General features: G+C 40.4%; 1 protein-coding gene across 2 annotated transcripts; it reads left to right on the forward strand.

Moving 5' to 3' along the window:
* The first annotated feature begins 1,364 nt into the window (after positions 1-1,364).
* Positions 1,365-15,314, forward strand: LOC105932166 (NADH-ubiquinone oxidoreductase 75 kDa subunit, mitochondrial). 2 transcript variants are annotated; one of them, XM_012871196.3, is made up of 19 exons: positions 1,365-1,773; positions 3,529-3,608; positions 4,780-4,883; positions 5,658-5,765; positions 5,855-5,931; positions 6,116-6,197; positions 9,013-9,143; positions 9,228-9,413; positions 9,513-9,647; positions 9,737-9,851; positions 9,925-10,070; positions 10,156-10,284; positions 10,352-10,481; positions 10,568-10,728; positions 10,815-10,969; positions 11,795-11,970; positions 12,050-12,184; positions 12,329-12,401; positions 14,795-15,314. In XM_012871196.3, exons 1-19 carry the CDS (start codon positions 1,757-1,759, stop codon positions 14,884-14,886), a joined length of 2,232 nt encoding a protein of 743 aa, XP_012726650.2. In that variant the 5' UTR covers positions 1,365-1,756; the 3' UTR covers positions 14,887-15,314. The 2 variants fall into 2 exon arrangements, with proteins under 2 accessions (XP_012726650.2, XP_021176624.2); XM_021320949.2 differs by lacking the exon at positions 3,529-3,608.
* Positions 15,315-15,332: the final 18 nt, after the last annotated feature.

Below are 15,332 nucleotides of genomic sequence, written 5' to 3' on the forward strand. Positions count from 1 at the left end.
CCCTGCTTTAATTACTGTCCACAGAACAAGTCAGTGATGATGTGCCTGTGCATAAACGAACAGCAGCTCCCAAACTCCAGGTTCAACTGGGAGCCTCCAGAACTGACAAAGACTCCTGAATAGGGGTCGACATGTATTTACAAAAGCGAAGCAAAAGTCTGGTTGCCTTCAATTATAGCCTCTTGTAGTTTAAATGATGATGCATATCTCGCGTTTTCTGTATTCAAACGGTAAATAAGCACAGATTTGTCAGCACTACAGTGGCAAAAATGCACACACCCATATTAAATTGTCAGACCTTGATAGAGCAATTTTAAACTTTTTTCTGCCCGTGATGAAACATATCTTATGTATAATTCAAGTGGGAAAACAAACAAATGTACCAGAGGAAAAGAATTTCACACCTTAAATACCAATACTTTGTTGATGCACCATTTGACTCGGATGCTGCTGACATTTATAGTCATTTGCATCCTTAAGATAAAGTTGTAACTATTGTAAGAACGCTATTGCTGTTATTTCAACATTCAAAGGTCAAGTCTTAATCCATAATGCAATTTTTTCCACCCTGTGCCTTCATCTGCTGCTGAATATTTGGAGTAAATGTGTGACAATTAAGAAGATAACAAAAAAATGATATTTCTCCCAAATTAATCAGGTGAAAAACAGTGGTGGCAGCATCATGTTGTGGTGTTACCTTTGTTTTCACATGGTACTTTTTTATATTAAGTGAATCCCACGTAACAGTAGGTTTGGGGCTACAACCTTAAGGTGTTTGTTAGAAAGTAGATTGTTTTATTTTTCAGCTTCGACGTGAGTCCAACCATAGATCCAAACCAACTAAGGAGTGAGTTTGATGACAGCAAGCCACAAAAGGTCATTGATAAAGAAGCTGGCTGTTCACAGAGAGTTGTATCTAAGCGTATCAGTAGAAAGTTGTGTGGAAGGTAAACTGTGGTAGAAACAGGTGAACCACCAAAAGGGAAAATCACAGCCTTGACAGCATCGAGAGTGGAGAGGCACAGAATCTAAGTTACTTGAAGTCCACAAAAAGTGATATTTTTGGGAGCCGCTGGTGTTGGCTGAACTCCTGGTCAGTGCTGCAGGTGATTGCAGGACTTTATAGAAAAGCATCCACCACTAGAATTATACATGCACATACAGTACAATACGTGGACATACTTCCAGTGGGCCAACATTGTTGCAGTCCAAAAATGTTTTTGGTCTGTATAATATAATATTTTATATAATATAAATAAAATATAATAAAATAATATTTTGGGTTTACTGAGAAACAGCTGTACTCCAGGGGTGCACACTGGAGCAGCAGCACTACAGTCTTGCAGCTAGAAGGTTCTGGGTTCGAATCCCAGCCGTGGCTCTTTTCTACATGGATTTTGCACGTTCTCCGTGTGCATGTGTGGGTTATCGGGCTCCTCTGGCTGTTAGACTAATTGGTCTCTCTTAATAATTGCCTTTAGATAAGAGTGTGTGTTAGTCCTGTTGTCCTGTAATGGACTGGCGGACCTCCAGGGTGTACCCCGTCTCTGGCCCAGTGACCGCCGGAGATAGGCACCAGCTCCAGGCGACCCTCCACGGATAAACGGGTATGGACGGATCAATGGGTGTACTCCGTTAGGCAAACACGCAAAACTCGCCCTCCTGTTTGGGGATTATGGTATAGGCTTCAGGATTACTTAATCCGTGACGCAGCAGAATTAGAGGACAGTCGGCAGTCTGCGAGGCAAGCGACCCGATGAGAACTCTTGCAAGGTGAGAAAACGATCATTTAAATGGAGATAAACTCCTCACAAATGTGCTTTAAAAAAAAAAAGTGGTTCATTAATGTAAATAACGCTTGTTGACGTTCGCCATATTTGCGTTTCTTCGGCTAATTGATCTCAGTCGCCCTGCAGGTAACGGCATAAAAACTTGGTTTGACGTCAGAGGCATAAACTCAGCTTCAGCTGCTGTATTTTCGGTTTCCTCGCATGGATGACAATGTAGCGCGCTAGCACAACATTAGCATTAGCTCAGGATAGTTAGCAACGTTATCCGTGTGTTTGGGACATTTAGCTGTAAATTCTCTGTTTAAACGGGGACTGTCGTGTTATGACTATATAGTCATAACACGACATAACACGACTATATAGTCATAACACGCACATCATGAAATGGCCCATTTCATGATGTGCGGACTGGACGTGTTCGTTTCTGACGTGTCGCGACGTAATATGTCATGTTAGCCTCAATCCAAAATTAGCTAGCCTTGGCTACGGAGTACCGGGACGAACAGAATTAAAAATAAAAGCAGAAATATATAATCGGCTCAATAAATAAACCGCTGTATTTTGTACTTAAAATTTACAAATTAATAAAAAAATAAAAAATGATTTGTATTTAACATTTTTGTTTAAAATCATTCATTTACTTTACCACTTGTTTTCTAATTGACCTTCTATATTTACTGCCAACATGTGTTTTTTTTTTTTTCGTTTTTTCTTCTACTAATAGATGCATTTATGTCCCCCTTCTATTTTTCCACCACAATCCCTTTTATTTACATTTTGTTTTTACATTTTTTGTTCCCCTTTTTTATTTTTCCCTATGCAGTTCTTCCTCATTATGCAAAAAAGGTGAGCGGTCCTTTGTTCAGTCAGCCCCTCCACAATTGATCCATTATAACGAAGTTGCAGAAGCCCTGTGCAGATCCGTTGTCTCCATCGCTATAAGTACTTTGCTAAACTAAACGGAAGCATGCACAGTCGATCTGCACTCAAAGAAAATGTTAAAAGAATACATGGAAATAAAAAAGGCTTGTTGGGGAAAAGCAAATCAGAAAATGTAAGGGGAAAATTAAAGAAACTCATTGAGATTGAGACCTCTTTTACAAGAGTGACATGGCAAATGCATCTGTAAGTAAAAGAAAAACACTAATCAGTAAAGTTATAATCAAATGCTTAAATAAATAATGTGTTGGACAGAAATAGAGAAATTAAATGTGAAGTTCAGTTAAGTTGGAACATTACATGTGGTAAAGCAGGGTTTCCACCACCGTATTATAAATCAGGCAGGCCGTGAGGCTTTACTCGCCCCCCTCTCCCTGGAACCCACCACCTACCGCCAGGATTACCCCATTTTCTGGGGGAAAACCCTGGTAAAGTGTATAAATGATACAATTTTAACAAAGACATATTGACAAACATAATATTATTATTATTATTTTTTAATTAATTGGTACATTTTAAGTGTAGTGGTTCATTTATTGGGGCATTTATATATTTCTGTGTTTAATTTTAATTCTGTCCAAGGTGAGCTAACTTTGACATCCCTGGACTGTTATTATAACGCCAGTTTCAGTCCTTCACATTTCTTCTGCGCTTGTTTATGGGAGCCACATGGTGGAGGCTCACCCACTCAGCTTTGGAGTATTGTATATTCTCACACAGGGTATATAAATCTCTCTTTCTATTGATGGGTAGATTTAGTTCCCAATGATAAGATGTCGTGTTTCTGTGTTTCTTCCAGCATGCTGCGTTTGCCTGTTGTGAATCGCAGTCTTTTCCCAGCAGCTATCGTTAAGGGAGGCACGGCTGCTGCTCACAATGGTAACAATATGCCACTTCATGAAATGATTAGTTGACCCTGCCTCGGTTACAGCTCGTACAAGGTGGGGCCGGGGTTCTTGCATAACAGCCATTTGTCTGCTGTGCCCAGGAAAGAAAATAGTCGAATGCCTTGTTAGTTTGCCCCATTGCTGGATTACAGGCAGGATTATAAACCAACCTACATGAGGGTTAGTTTGCTGACGTATCATTCTTAGGGGTATCGCAATAAATTAGGATATTATCGAAGAGTAAATATGTCAGTAAATTACTGCAAAAGCTGAAACTTAATTATGTTATATAGTTTAATTACACATTAATTAATATATTTTAAGTGTTTGTTTCTGTTCATTTTGGATAATGCTTACAGCTAATGTAAACCATTGGTTTATCTGAAAATTAGAATATTGCTTTAAACCAATGTGACAACAGATTTCTGTTACAAAAATATTATGTTGGCTGAAATGATGGAAAAGACTGCTGACTCGACAGTTGTCCAGCAAAAAGTAATTGGCACCCTCCCCTAGTGGCAAAAGGTCAAAAAAGCAGATTATTCCCAAACTGCTGTAACAACCAAATGAGTAGAAAGTGTCGTGGAAGGAAAAAGTGCAGACAAGAAGCCTCTTGTAGTATTGACTCCTGCGGCTGTCCACATGCTCAGAGTCTCAAACATTCAACAAGATACACTCATAGCTAAAGAAGCTGGCCGGTCACAGAGCATTTTATCCCAGCAAATTAATGGAAAGTTAAGTGGAAGGCAAAAATTTGGACATGTGGTCACTTACTTGTTTTGATGATCATTTAAAACATGTTTGCTTTGTTTAAACATCAAGTGGATGGACATGTTCATTTCTGTGTCTTCCAATATAGATTAGCTTTGTAAAAATAGTCCCAATGGTGACCAACATTTCCTCTACTTTGATTCTGTGGTCACGTACCGAGGCCGATTGAGACTAGGTTTCCTGTTAAGGCTTGAATGAAGCTGCCTCGCAGAATTACGACCTAATAATAAAATGTCCCAGTTATTGTCTGCTTGAAAACTTCAAAGTCAGCAGCCATGCCAACGAATACATAGCAAAAATATTGGCCTTACTTGATATTTATTAGTTTGGGTGAATGATTCTAACACAAATCAACATGTAAATGATTAGATTATGTATGTCTGTGCCTGAAGCTCGCGCAGCGTCGACCGCTGCAGCCGCGGCTGCCAGTAACCGGCTGGAGGTGTTTGTGGACGGGAAGCCCATCATGGTGGAGCCAGGAACCACCGTGTTGCAGGTAAAATCAGACACAGATCTATCAGCGCTGTCCTAATAAAAGGTGGATATAAATAGTTAAAATCACTTGTAGCATAATTTAAAAATCCAGCCTTTGAGATCATTTATTCAGTGAGCTAAAAAAAATCCCCCTGTTAGAAGTAATTATTACTAAATCACCTTTGGCTAAAATGTAGGTACTTTCTTAAGCCCAGCAGCCCTCAGTTCTGGAGGAGGAATTAAACCTTCTGTTTTTCTAGGTTCATGACTGTAAATTCCTTTTTGGTAAAAATAGCTAATTTTGTATCCACAGATTATGTAAGATCAAACCAAGATTATTTAAATGGAGTTTTTTAATAAAGTGTGATTAGATTGGGTTTTAAAAAAATACCATTTTAATATGACATTTTATTTTTTTAATTGATTGGTGTTTTTAGGAACTCCTAATTACTAATTGATGACTTTTTGTTTCCCTGGGATATAAATATGATCTGACACAGACTCCGATTTCTTTGAGTGGAATGATTATGAATATGTTGGAAAAACACCCTGTTAATTTTTAGGTACCTGCAGCATATATGATGTTTGTCATCTAAACAACCTGAGAAGGTACTTATTAGCAAGGCATCGTGGACTTTAACACATCAGAACTTTTTTTTTTTTTGCAAGAGAGCAATTATTTCTTAACATGGGTTTTTGTTCCCTCTCTGAATAAATAACCCAAATTAAAGGTCAGACTTTGACACTTCTGGATTATCTCCTCACCTGAGGTGATGCTGGCTGTATTCTGTTGCAGGCATGCGAGAAGGCAGGGATGCAGATTCCCCGCTTCTGCTACCACGAGCGCTTGTCAGTTGCTGGAAACTGTCGGATGTGTCTTGTGGAGATAGAGAAAGTTCCCAAGGTATTGTTTGGGCTACGCGGATCGTCTGCTCTGTTTTTAACTGGGTGAGGGCTGCACCTGCTTACATGCTTTGTTTGTTCACCTTCCAGCCAGTGGCAGCCTGTGCCATGCCGGTCATGAAAGGCTGGAACATCCTAACCAACTCTGACAAAACAAGGAAGGCCAGGTAGGATTAAAGTGATTTACAAATTAATTAGTTTATAGTTTGCAGGTTTTTCTATTCATCTTAACTCGGTCCTATTTCAGGAATGTTTTTCCTGACTCTTAGTTTGTGAGATTTGAGCTCCATCTAACAGAAAAACACACTTTAGAGTCCCCAATAACCTGTTATTTTGGTGGATTTTACACAGAGAGGGTGTTATGGAGTTCCTGCTGGCTAACCACCCTCTGGATTGTCCAATCTGTGACCAAGGAGGTGAATGTGATCTCCAGGTAAGCACTTTTCATGCAATGTACCACACAGTTTCACAGAAATTAAGGCACACACGCAAACAAACCTCCTTCCCCGTCCACATGCATATAAACCCACCAGTGAGACGTACAGAGTTGTAGATTGCTGTAGCAACTAACGAAACGCTGCATCAACCAGAACTGCTCTAGAATGAAGACTAGTGATATGGTCAAATACAGAACACTGCAAAAATAGAACTCAAAATAAGAAATTATTTCTTGAAATGAGAGTATTTTTCCTTGATTTGAGCAGGTAAATAAGATTATTTGCCAATGGAATAGGATTTTTGCACTTAAAATAGGAACAATTTATGTCTATCATCTTATTTCAAGTGAAGTATATCTAATTATCTTATTTTAGGGGTAAAAATACTCATCCCATTGGCAAATAATCTTATTTACCTGCTCAAATTGAGGACAAATACACTCATTTCAAGAACATTTTACTTATTTTTAGCTCTCTTTTTGCAGTGAGCGAGTAAATAACAAAAAGGCAAAATAAATCTGACAAAATAAATGATTTTAGCACAAAAAAAATCACATTAAATAGGGTAAAGTTAATGAATATCAATACATAAGAGAACATTAAAAATAAAGGGGATGAACTAAACACAAATGGAATAAAATAAATAGCTAAACAATTAGGAGCATATAAAATGCTAAACTATAACACATTTTACTTAAAAGTAAAAAAAAAACAAAACAAAAAAAAAACAATCAAATAAGTTAGGTAACTCTAATGACTGAGTCAGTGAACCTGATATTCAAACCAGACACGGAGCACGTATTAAAAGTTTATTGAAAATGATGGAGTGAGTGACTGACAGAAGGCTGGAAGTCTTTACTCGAGAGAGCAGATCACTCGCAGAAATCCTGAGGTCTGGTAGGCTGAGCACACGAAAACTGGGAGAGACATACAGGCGATGCAAACAAAAATGAGACGTTCTGGCAGGGACGGGTTGGCTGAGACAGGTATAAGTAGTGAGAGGGACAGGTGATTAGAGGTGGCCCTAATTAGTGGCAGCAGGTGGAGCTGGTCTGACTGATTAACTGAGGAGTGGACTGAGCTGATTGGGCGCTGACAGAAGGCTGGAAGTGGACTGGGCTGCAAGAATAACTGGTGGCTGAGAGCAATGAAACAATAAACAGTCCAGAATAGTCCAAAAATAAACCCAAAACCATGACAAATGAAAAGAATCAAGTAACAATTAAAAGCTTTGTAAAAGAGATATGTACTTAGTTTGCCTTTAAAACTTTGGAAGCTGCTTCAAAACAGGAAGGCGGTTCCGCTGTGACTAAAAGATGCCTCTCTGTGGGGTTTTTGTCTTTTTTTTTTTGGGATTAACAAAATACCTGCATGTGCTGATCTGTGGGGATCCGACAGGTGCAGAGGTTTCCAAGAAGTATTTGCCTTTTTACAGGTTTCTTTTGTTTTTGCTTTATTGTCAGACTTAAACGTTTCAGATAAGACACATTTTAATATTGGACAAATGATAACCAGAGTAAAACAAAACCCTCATTTTCAAATTAGGGTTTTGTTTATTGAGAGAGAAGTTATTCAACCCAACGGGGCCTGACTCTAGAATACACTCACCCGCCTTGTTGAATAATAATTTATTGGCAATTGCCAACAAAACAGTCACCTCTAGGTCTGACTACTGCCAGACCTGTAGAACCAAGAAGTCACTTTAATAGAACCTGTCTGGCGACATCAAGTAGGCTAGAAGATCTCAAACGGCAACACATCATGTCTTGATACAGAGAACCTAAAAAGCAGAGGAGAAACAAACTGACTAACGTCTATAAGTCTGGAAAGGGTTACAAAGCCATTTCTAAGGCTGTAGGGCTCCTGTAAACCACATTGAGAGCCGTTATGCTCAAATGGAGAACATGGAACTGGGGTGAACCTTTACAGCACTTGACAGGCTACCAATATTCTCATCCAGGAGGTCACAAAATGACCTAGAACTGCATCTGCAGCACTGCAGGCCTCACTCGCCTTGGTGTTTGTGATGCAACAGTGAGAAGGAGACTGAACCGAGGTAAAAAAAAAACTGCTGATAAAAAATAAAAAAACACAAAGGCTGGTCTCACATTGGCCAAAAAACATTTTGGTGAGCTACACGACTTTGTTTAAGGCCTTAAGCTCCAGCTCACTTGGGTTAAGTTGATCCAAAGAACACCAGCAGGTCCCGACATAATGAATGTTTTTGGGGTGGCCTAGTTAAAACCTGGACCTGAACCTGATTCAGACGCTGTGGCTGGACCTTAAGTCGGCTGGAAAACTCTCCGCCAAAAATCCCCAATTAAGACTAAAATCCCTCCTCAGCGATGTAAACGACTCATTACAAACACTAGTATTGCTGTCAATGGCGGCACAACTTGTGGTTAGGGTGAATTACTTTGTCAATTTGGGCCAGTTTGCTTAGCAGAGCTTTTTTCCCCCGATAAATAAAGTCCACATTACATTTAGAATATACTCAGGTTATATTTGTCTGATATTAAAAGGTCATTGTAAATACCTATTTTATATAATGACCTGAAACCTTTAAGTATGACCGAAAAAAAACTCAAGAAGTCTGTAAAAAAAAAAATTTTCAAAGGTAAATGAGACAAATATTTAACACTAAGAAAATTTAAGTTGTAAACCATTTGAAGAACTTTAAGATGAGCCCTGAAAGACACAGGAAAGCCATTGTAGAAACCTTAACATCTTAGCTTAATATCTAAAATCCAAGACATAGTATTTAGTTATTATCATTAACAAATGTGTGTGTGTGTGTGTGTGTGTGTGTAGGACCAGTCCATGCAGTTTGGCAGCGACCGGAGCCGCTTCATGGAGGGCAAAAGGGCCGTGGAAGATAAAAACATTGGTCCCCTTATAAAAACCATCATGACCCGCTGTATCCAGTGCACTCGCTGTGTGCGGTGAGTCAGACTTTGAGGTTAAATGTTCATTTAGGATGAACGGAACGATTAGATACACCTACATTCCTTGTGTGGCTTCTGCAGCTTTGCCAGTGAGATCGCAGGTGTGGAGGATCTTGGCACCACGGGCAGAGGCAACGACCTGCAGATCGGCACTTACGTGGAGAAGATGTTCATGTCGGAGTTATCTGGCAACGTAATTGACATTTGTCCAGTGGGGGCCCTGACATCCAAACCTTACGCTTTCACCGCCCGTCCTTGGGAGACCAGGTTTTTAGACGGTTCTTCATGTGTTTTGTTAACTTTGCAGTAAGGGTCAGTAATGGGTGTCTATACTCTGTTTAAATTTGCCTTTTTTTTTCCCCACAGGAAGACCGAATCCATTGACGTTCTGGATGCTGTGGGGAGTAACATAGTGGTGAGCACCCGCGGCGGGGAAGTGATGAGAATTTTACCCCGTCTTCACGAGGATATAAACGAGGAATGGATCTCTGACAAAACCAGGTTTGTTCCTTATTGAGGCGCCTCTACGTCTTAGGAACAGATTTGAGCACTCACAGAGGATATTTGCATCATCCTTTAACTTTTGAAAGGTTTGCGTATGATGGCCTGAAGAGACAGAGGCTGACTCAGCCGATGGTGAAAAACCAGTCTGGGGACTTGGTCGCTACATCGTGGGAGGACGCGCTGACCCGAGTGGCTGGAGCGGTCAGTGATTCACAGTTTTATTGCTTCGGGCCATTGTCAAGGCAGTGAGAAATAACAAGCTCTGTCTGGACAGTTGCAAAGCGTGGAAGGAAGCGAGGTTGCCGCTGTTGTCGGAGGTCTGGCGGACGCAGAGGCTCTGGTTTCCCTGAAAGACTTGCTGAACCGTTTGAATAGCGATAACCTCTGCACCGAGGAGGTATTTCCCATGGCTGGATCTGGGTAAGATGGAAACAAAACAGTGATACAAACCCATTGTGGACTGTGCTGATCCCCCCCCCCCCCCTCCCCTCCTTTAATATTTTAGGTCTGATCTGCGTTCAAACTATCTGCTCAACACCAGCATTGCTCGCCTCGAAGAAGCTGATGTGCTCCTGCTGGTGGGCACGAACCCTCGCTATGAGGCTCCTCTCTTTAACGCACGCATCAGAAAAAGGTAAATAAGCCGCCCACATTTGGCCTTTTGTCTGGAAACGGTAAATAACCGCGCTTCAATATGACAGCTGGCTGCACAATGAGCTGCACGTAGCTCTGGTGGGCAAGAAAGTGGACCTAAGTTACACATACGATCATCTCGGGGAGTCTGCCAAGATCCTGAAGGAAATAGCTTCAGGAGCTCACCCGTTCGCCCAGGTGAGCCTTGGGTTATAAACGGCTACCGATGTTCCCAAACATCAGGCGTTTCTTTCCAGTTTTATGGCTTTTGGCTGCTCTCGCAGGTTTTGGCTCAAGCCAAGCACCCTGTTGTTGTAGCCGGCAGCAGCTGCCTGCAGGGAGCGGACGGGGCGGCGATAATGGCTGCTGTGTCGGCGATTGCTCAGAATGCTCGTGTCAGCAGTGGCCTGCAGGAAACCTGGAAGATACTCAACGTGCTTCATAGGTAAAAGTCTAAGAGAACTCTCCCTAACAGTACATTTTCCCAGACTGACTTAGTAATTATGGGCCGTTTTTTGGTCGTGTCATCAGGGTTGCCAGTCAAGTGGCAGCACTCGATCTTGGGTACAGGCCAGGTGTTGAGACCATCAGGAAGAACCCGCCTAAAGTGTTGTTCTTACTCGGGGCCGATGCCGGCTGTATCACTCGCCAAGACCTCGCAAAGGGCAGCCTGATAATTTACCAAGGTAATCTTTTTTTCTTTTTACTTACCAGCAGCAGAGGCTCTGTTACTGCACACACTTAAGTTTAGTTTTGATTTTGACAAATCATCCCCCTGCAGAAATACACGCAAAACACGGGTAATCAAATAAGGTTTATAATACTGAAATCAGGCCTTTTCTAGCACATATCAGACTGCGGTCCGTGTACGTGAACGGAAATATTTTATCAGTAGCAAAATCTGAGTGAAATAATTGTTTCCCTCATCATAAGTGAGCTGAAATGTTCGACCGTTTTTTCTTTGCTGAATGTTTTAGTTATTAATCGTCAAATCTTACCGTCGATTCCCAATTAGGTTAAGTTGACTGGACCGGGGTGTCTCAGCCACCCCATTGTAGCTCTGGCTCTATGCTTTTTGTGAACAGAGGTGTGCTGTGTCCCCACATGCTGAGCTGTGGGTCTCTGCAGCTCCTCCAGAGTTACCATGGGCCTCTTAGCAGCTTCTCTGATAAATAAATGGTCTACTTTCCTGGGCTGCCAGATGCTGTGGACAGCCAGGCCTGGGTGGGGTTGGTGTTATCTTACTGGATTTTAGAGTAAGCAGTGCAGATGGCAAAGTCAGGCCGCGGTTTTCTAACTTTAGCTTTGTGAAAAATGTAAAATAATATTTAATTATCTTTTCACTTCACAGTTAGGCACTACTTTGTGTTGGGCTATCAAATAAAATCCCAACAACGTACAGTGAAATTTGTGGTTGCAAGTTCAAATATGAATATTTTTGCAAGAAGCTGCATATCAAAGAAGAAAAAAGTCAGGCTTACATCATTCTAGCTTTCTTTATTATTGCCCAGGCCACCATGGTGATGTAGGTGCCCCAACGGCCGATATCATACTCCCTGGAGCTGCGTATACAGAAAAATCTGCCACGTATGTGAACACCGAGGGACGTGCCCAGCAGACCAAAGTGGCTGTGACTCCTCCAGGCATGGCCAGGGAGGACTGGAGGATCATCAGAGCCATATCAGAGGTGAAGTATGGCAAAAAGAACAAGCATACTGTTACAAATAAAGATAATTCCTGTGTGTAATATCTTTTCTCCTTCAAAGCTGGCTGGGGTGACTCTGCCGTATGACAGTCTTGATGAAGTGCGTAACAGACTGGCCGAGGTTTCCCCCAATCTGGTTCGATACGATGAAATCGAGGAGGCCAACTATTTTAAGCAGGCTAATGAGCTCTCCAAGGTCAGCAGTTATCTTCCCCATTATGATTTCAGTCCATCGCAGACAGGCAGCAAACCATAATACATCCGGCCGTGTGGCGACCTATCGCAGTTTACGTCACGCGTTCCTATTTGACGCTAGTGATATCTGTCCTATCTGTTTCAGGCAGTGAACCAGGCTGTCCTCACGGAACCTTTAGTTCCTCCACAGCTCACCGTGAAGGACTTTTACATGACAGGTGGGTCTATTGTGAAGAATTATACCCGACTGAAACCAGATCCTAACATTAGTTTTAACTAAACTGTTCCACTTTTAGGTCCTCAGGGATTACCAAAATAGTTTTTACTTGCCAAAAGCCAGAATAACGAGAGAGAATTTGGCTATGTAAGCTTCCGATCTGACTATCTGAGTTAATTGGTGGCTGTATTTGAAGGCAGGAGACATATCAAGAACAGGCTTTCATCCCTGGGTACAAGTTTAGATACACGAAGGTGCCACATTCATTAGCTCTAACAATTATGTGCAAATGTAAAATGTTAAAATATTGCACTCAAAGAACTTAATTCTCTGAGACAAGGCCAGTGGTCTAATGAAGCTAAAGTTGAAGTGTTAGGCCGTATGACCACCATTAGGTTGGGAGAATAAAGGGAAGCTCGCAAGCCTGAAAACAACTGTGAAGCACGGTAGTGGCAGCAACGTGTTACTTAGATGTCTTGCTCAAGGAGGGACTGGTGCGCGTTACAAACTAAATGACTTGATGAGGAGTCTACAAAGACATCAGCCAGGAAAGGTGAAGCTTGGATGGAAATGGGACTTATGTAGCTAAGCATACCGAGAAAATAGGTTCTGCGATTCAGTCTTTTGGAGTTGTTATCACAAAGCCTTGATCTCAGTCCTTTATGTCCCTAAATGTGTGGGCGGGGCTTAAAAGGTGTTCCAGCTAATTGGCCTTCTAAGCTGACTCATTGACACCAGTCCCGTTAGGAGGAATGGGCCAAACACCCAGGAAAACACAGGTTTAAAAATAATTTTAACAAATTATAAGACTAATATCAAAACAATCTCTCACTATTCTGCCATTTATGAAATAATTAACCCTAACTGACCTAAAACTGGAGACATAGAATGAAGTGATAACTTTTGAATCACTGCCAGTTAATGTAATATTTTTAGTATTATTAGTGTTTGCATTGGGTTTGCCAGGCTTATCTAAAGAGATCTTTCAAACAGAACTAGAGAGAAACAAATTGTACTAAAATGTGAGTTATTTGGAGAAGTTTACATTATGGTGACCATATATTAAATGTCTGTTTTTAATCTAATACTTGTATATTTTATTGTGATTTTCCTATAGAGTCAGAATACATTAATACGTCTTTTGCTCCATGGAATTTATATGCTTTTTATACAATTTGCAACAAAGAAATCTGGATTACAAGCTTTAATGTCAGAGGGATAAATGTATGACAAATAATAGTTATATAATAGATAACGTTGTGTAAAAAACATTTCAATAAATTCATCTTTCATTGCAGCAGCACAATCTCACTCTGGAAAATGCAGAAAAACACAATCCAATGACCACTGTCACAAGGTTAAATAGATTAATGGAATTGAAGCGCCTCAGTAACTAAACTTTTTTACAGGTTGATCAGAGTTTCTAGCAACTTCTGATCAGTAATCCGTGACTTCCTGTAATACTGTGGCCCGGTTCTATCAGCTAATAGATAAAATGAGGATCCATATTTATTTTGGCACCATGCACACTGGGCAGGATGGAAAATTATGTTATAAATTATGATCAAGCTTCTCTGTAAATAACTGCAGCAAAGATCTGCATTTTAGGATCACTAACAGTCTCCATAACAGCCATTCAGTACTATACATGTCAAACAGTGAAACAGTGTCACTGTCCTACAATCAGTTTAAGCCACAGTGACTTAAACTTCAATTGTGTGCTTTGGTCAGATAAGCCTAAGATTTTAGTCTTTGCGGTTTCAAATGCTCCATGTGAGTTTGGCAGAAAACGAAGGAAGATTAGTGGAAAAGACCCCATTGCCACTGCTAAGTATGGTGGAGGATCTGTGATGTTGTGGGCCTGTTTGTTTGTTTTTTCCCAAGGGACTCTGGGAATTTTGTCTGAGTGCATGGGATCCTTGAGATAACAGGAGGGTTTTGTTCTCTTCTTCCTGTAAACTGAATATGTTTTTTCATTTCACAAAAATAGTAAAAGAAAAAAAAACTATCTTCTTCTGTTAATGCAATCAAATTTGTTTAAGGGATTTTATACATCTTTACTGGGTGTGTGTATGGGGGATGGCCAAACCCAGATGCCATCTGAAGAATGTTTGGGAAATGTTTTTATTAATGTTAAATAAAGCAGACAAGACTATCGGATATATTTGGGCTGCCATTTATTCTGAAGATGTGAACATAAGAGTTAGTGTAAGCTCAGGTTAAGTGGCCTTTTATCATATGAGTGATTTTAGCATTGAATTTATTTATTTTGTTGTTTTTTTTTTTTTTAAATATCATGTCACAGGTGCTGTAATTTTTTATTTAGACTAAGCTGTTATTTTTCTTTCTGGCAGTGATGCCAATGTGAAATCTGCTTTAAATTTGTACCCGCAGATCCCATAAGCAGAGCGTCCCAGACCATGGCAAAGTGCATGAAGGCTGTCACAGAGGGAGCACAAGCCGTGGAGGAGCCAGCCATTTGCTAAAGCACAACGCATAGCCGTCAAAAGACACGCACAACTTCTACATTTGCACTTTCCTACATGCATACTTTATTGCACATCACCGTAGATCGTCTGTAACAGGATGCCATTGTTTAAACTCTTGCGTGCATGTTGAATATTACCAGCTCTTATCTGATAGATATCCTGAGATGCACTTTAAACAACTTTTCGCGCTATTTTGATTTTTTAGTAATATGACCAAACAATTATGAAATTGTAATCCTCAGGTGGTATATTAAATTTTCCTGAAAAGTTGTCATTATAAATCCTAGAGTATATTTTCTATAAGGTAAACAGGGTGATGTGTGTATTTTATTTATTTTTTTAGTAAAGTGGTCTACATGAATAAATATAATTTTGTAGCAAGTGGAATAAATATTTTCAAGCCTATTAAAGTTTTGCAGTCTTCGAAGTGATGTGAAATTAAA

The sequence above is a fragment of the Fundulus heteroclitus genome, chromosome 7 (assembly GCF_011125445.2).
Source record: "Fundulus heteroclitus isolate FHET01 chromosome 7, MU-UCD_Fhet_4.1, whole genome shotgun sequence".
Taxonomy (NCBI): domain Eukaryota; kingdom Metazoa; phylum Chordata; class Actinopteri; order Cyprinodontiformes; family Fundulidae; genus Fundulus; species Fundulus heteroclitus.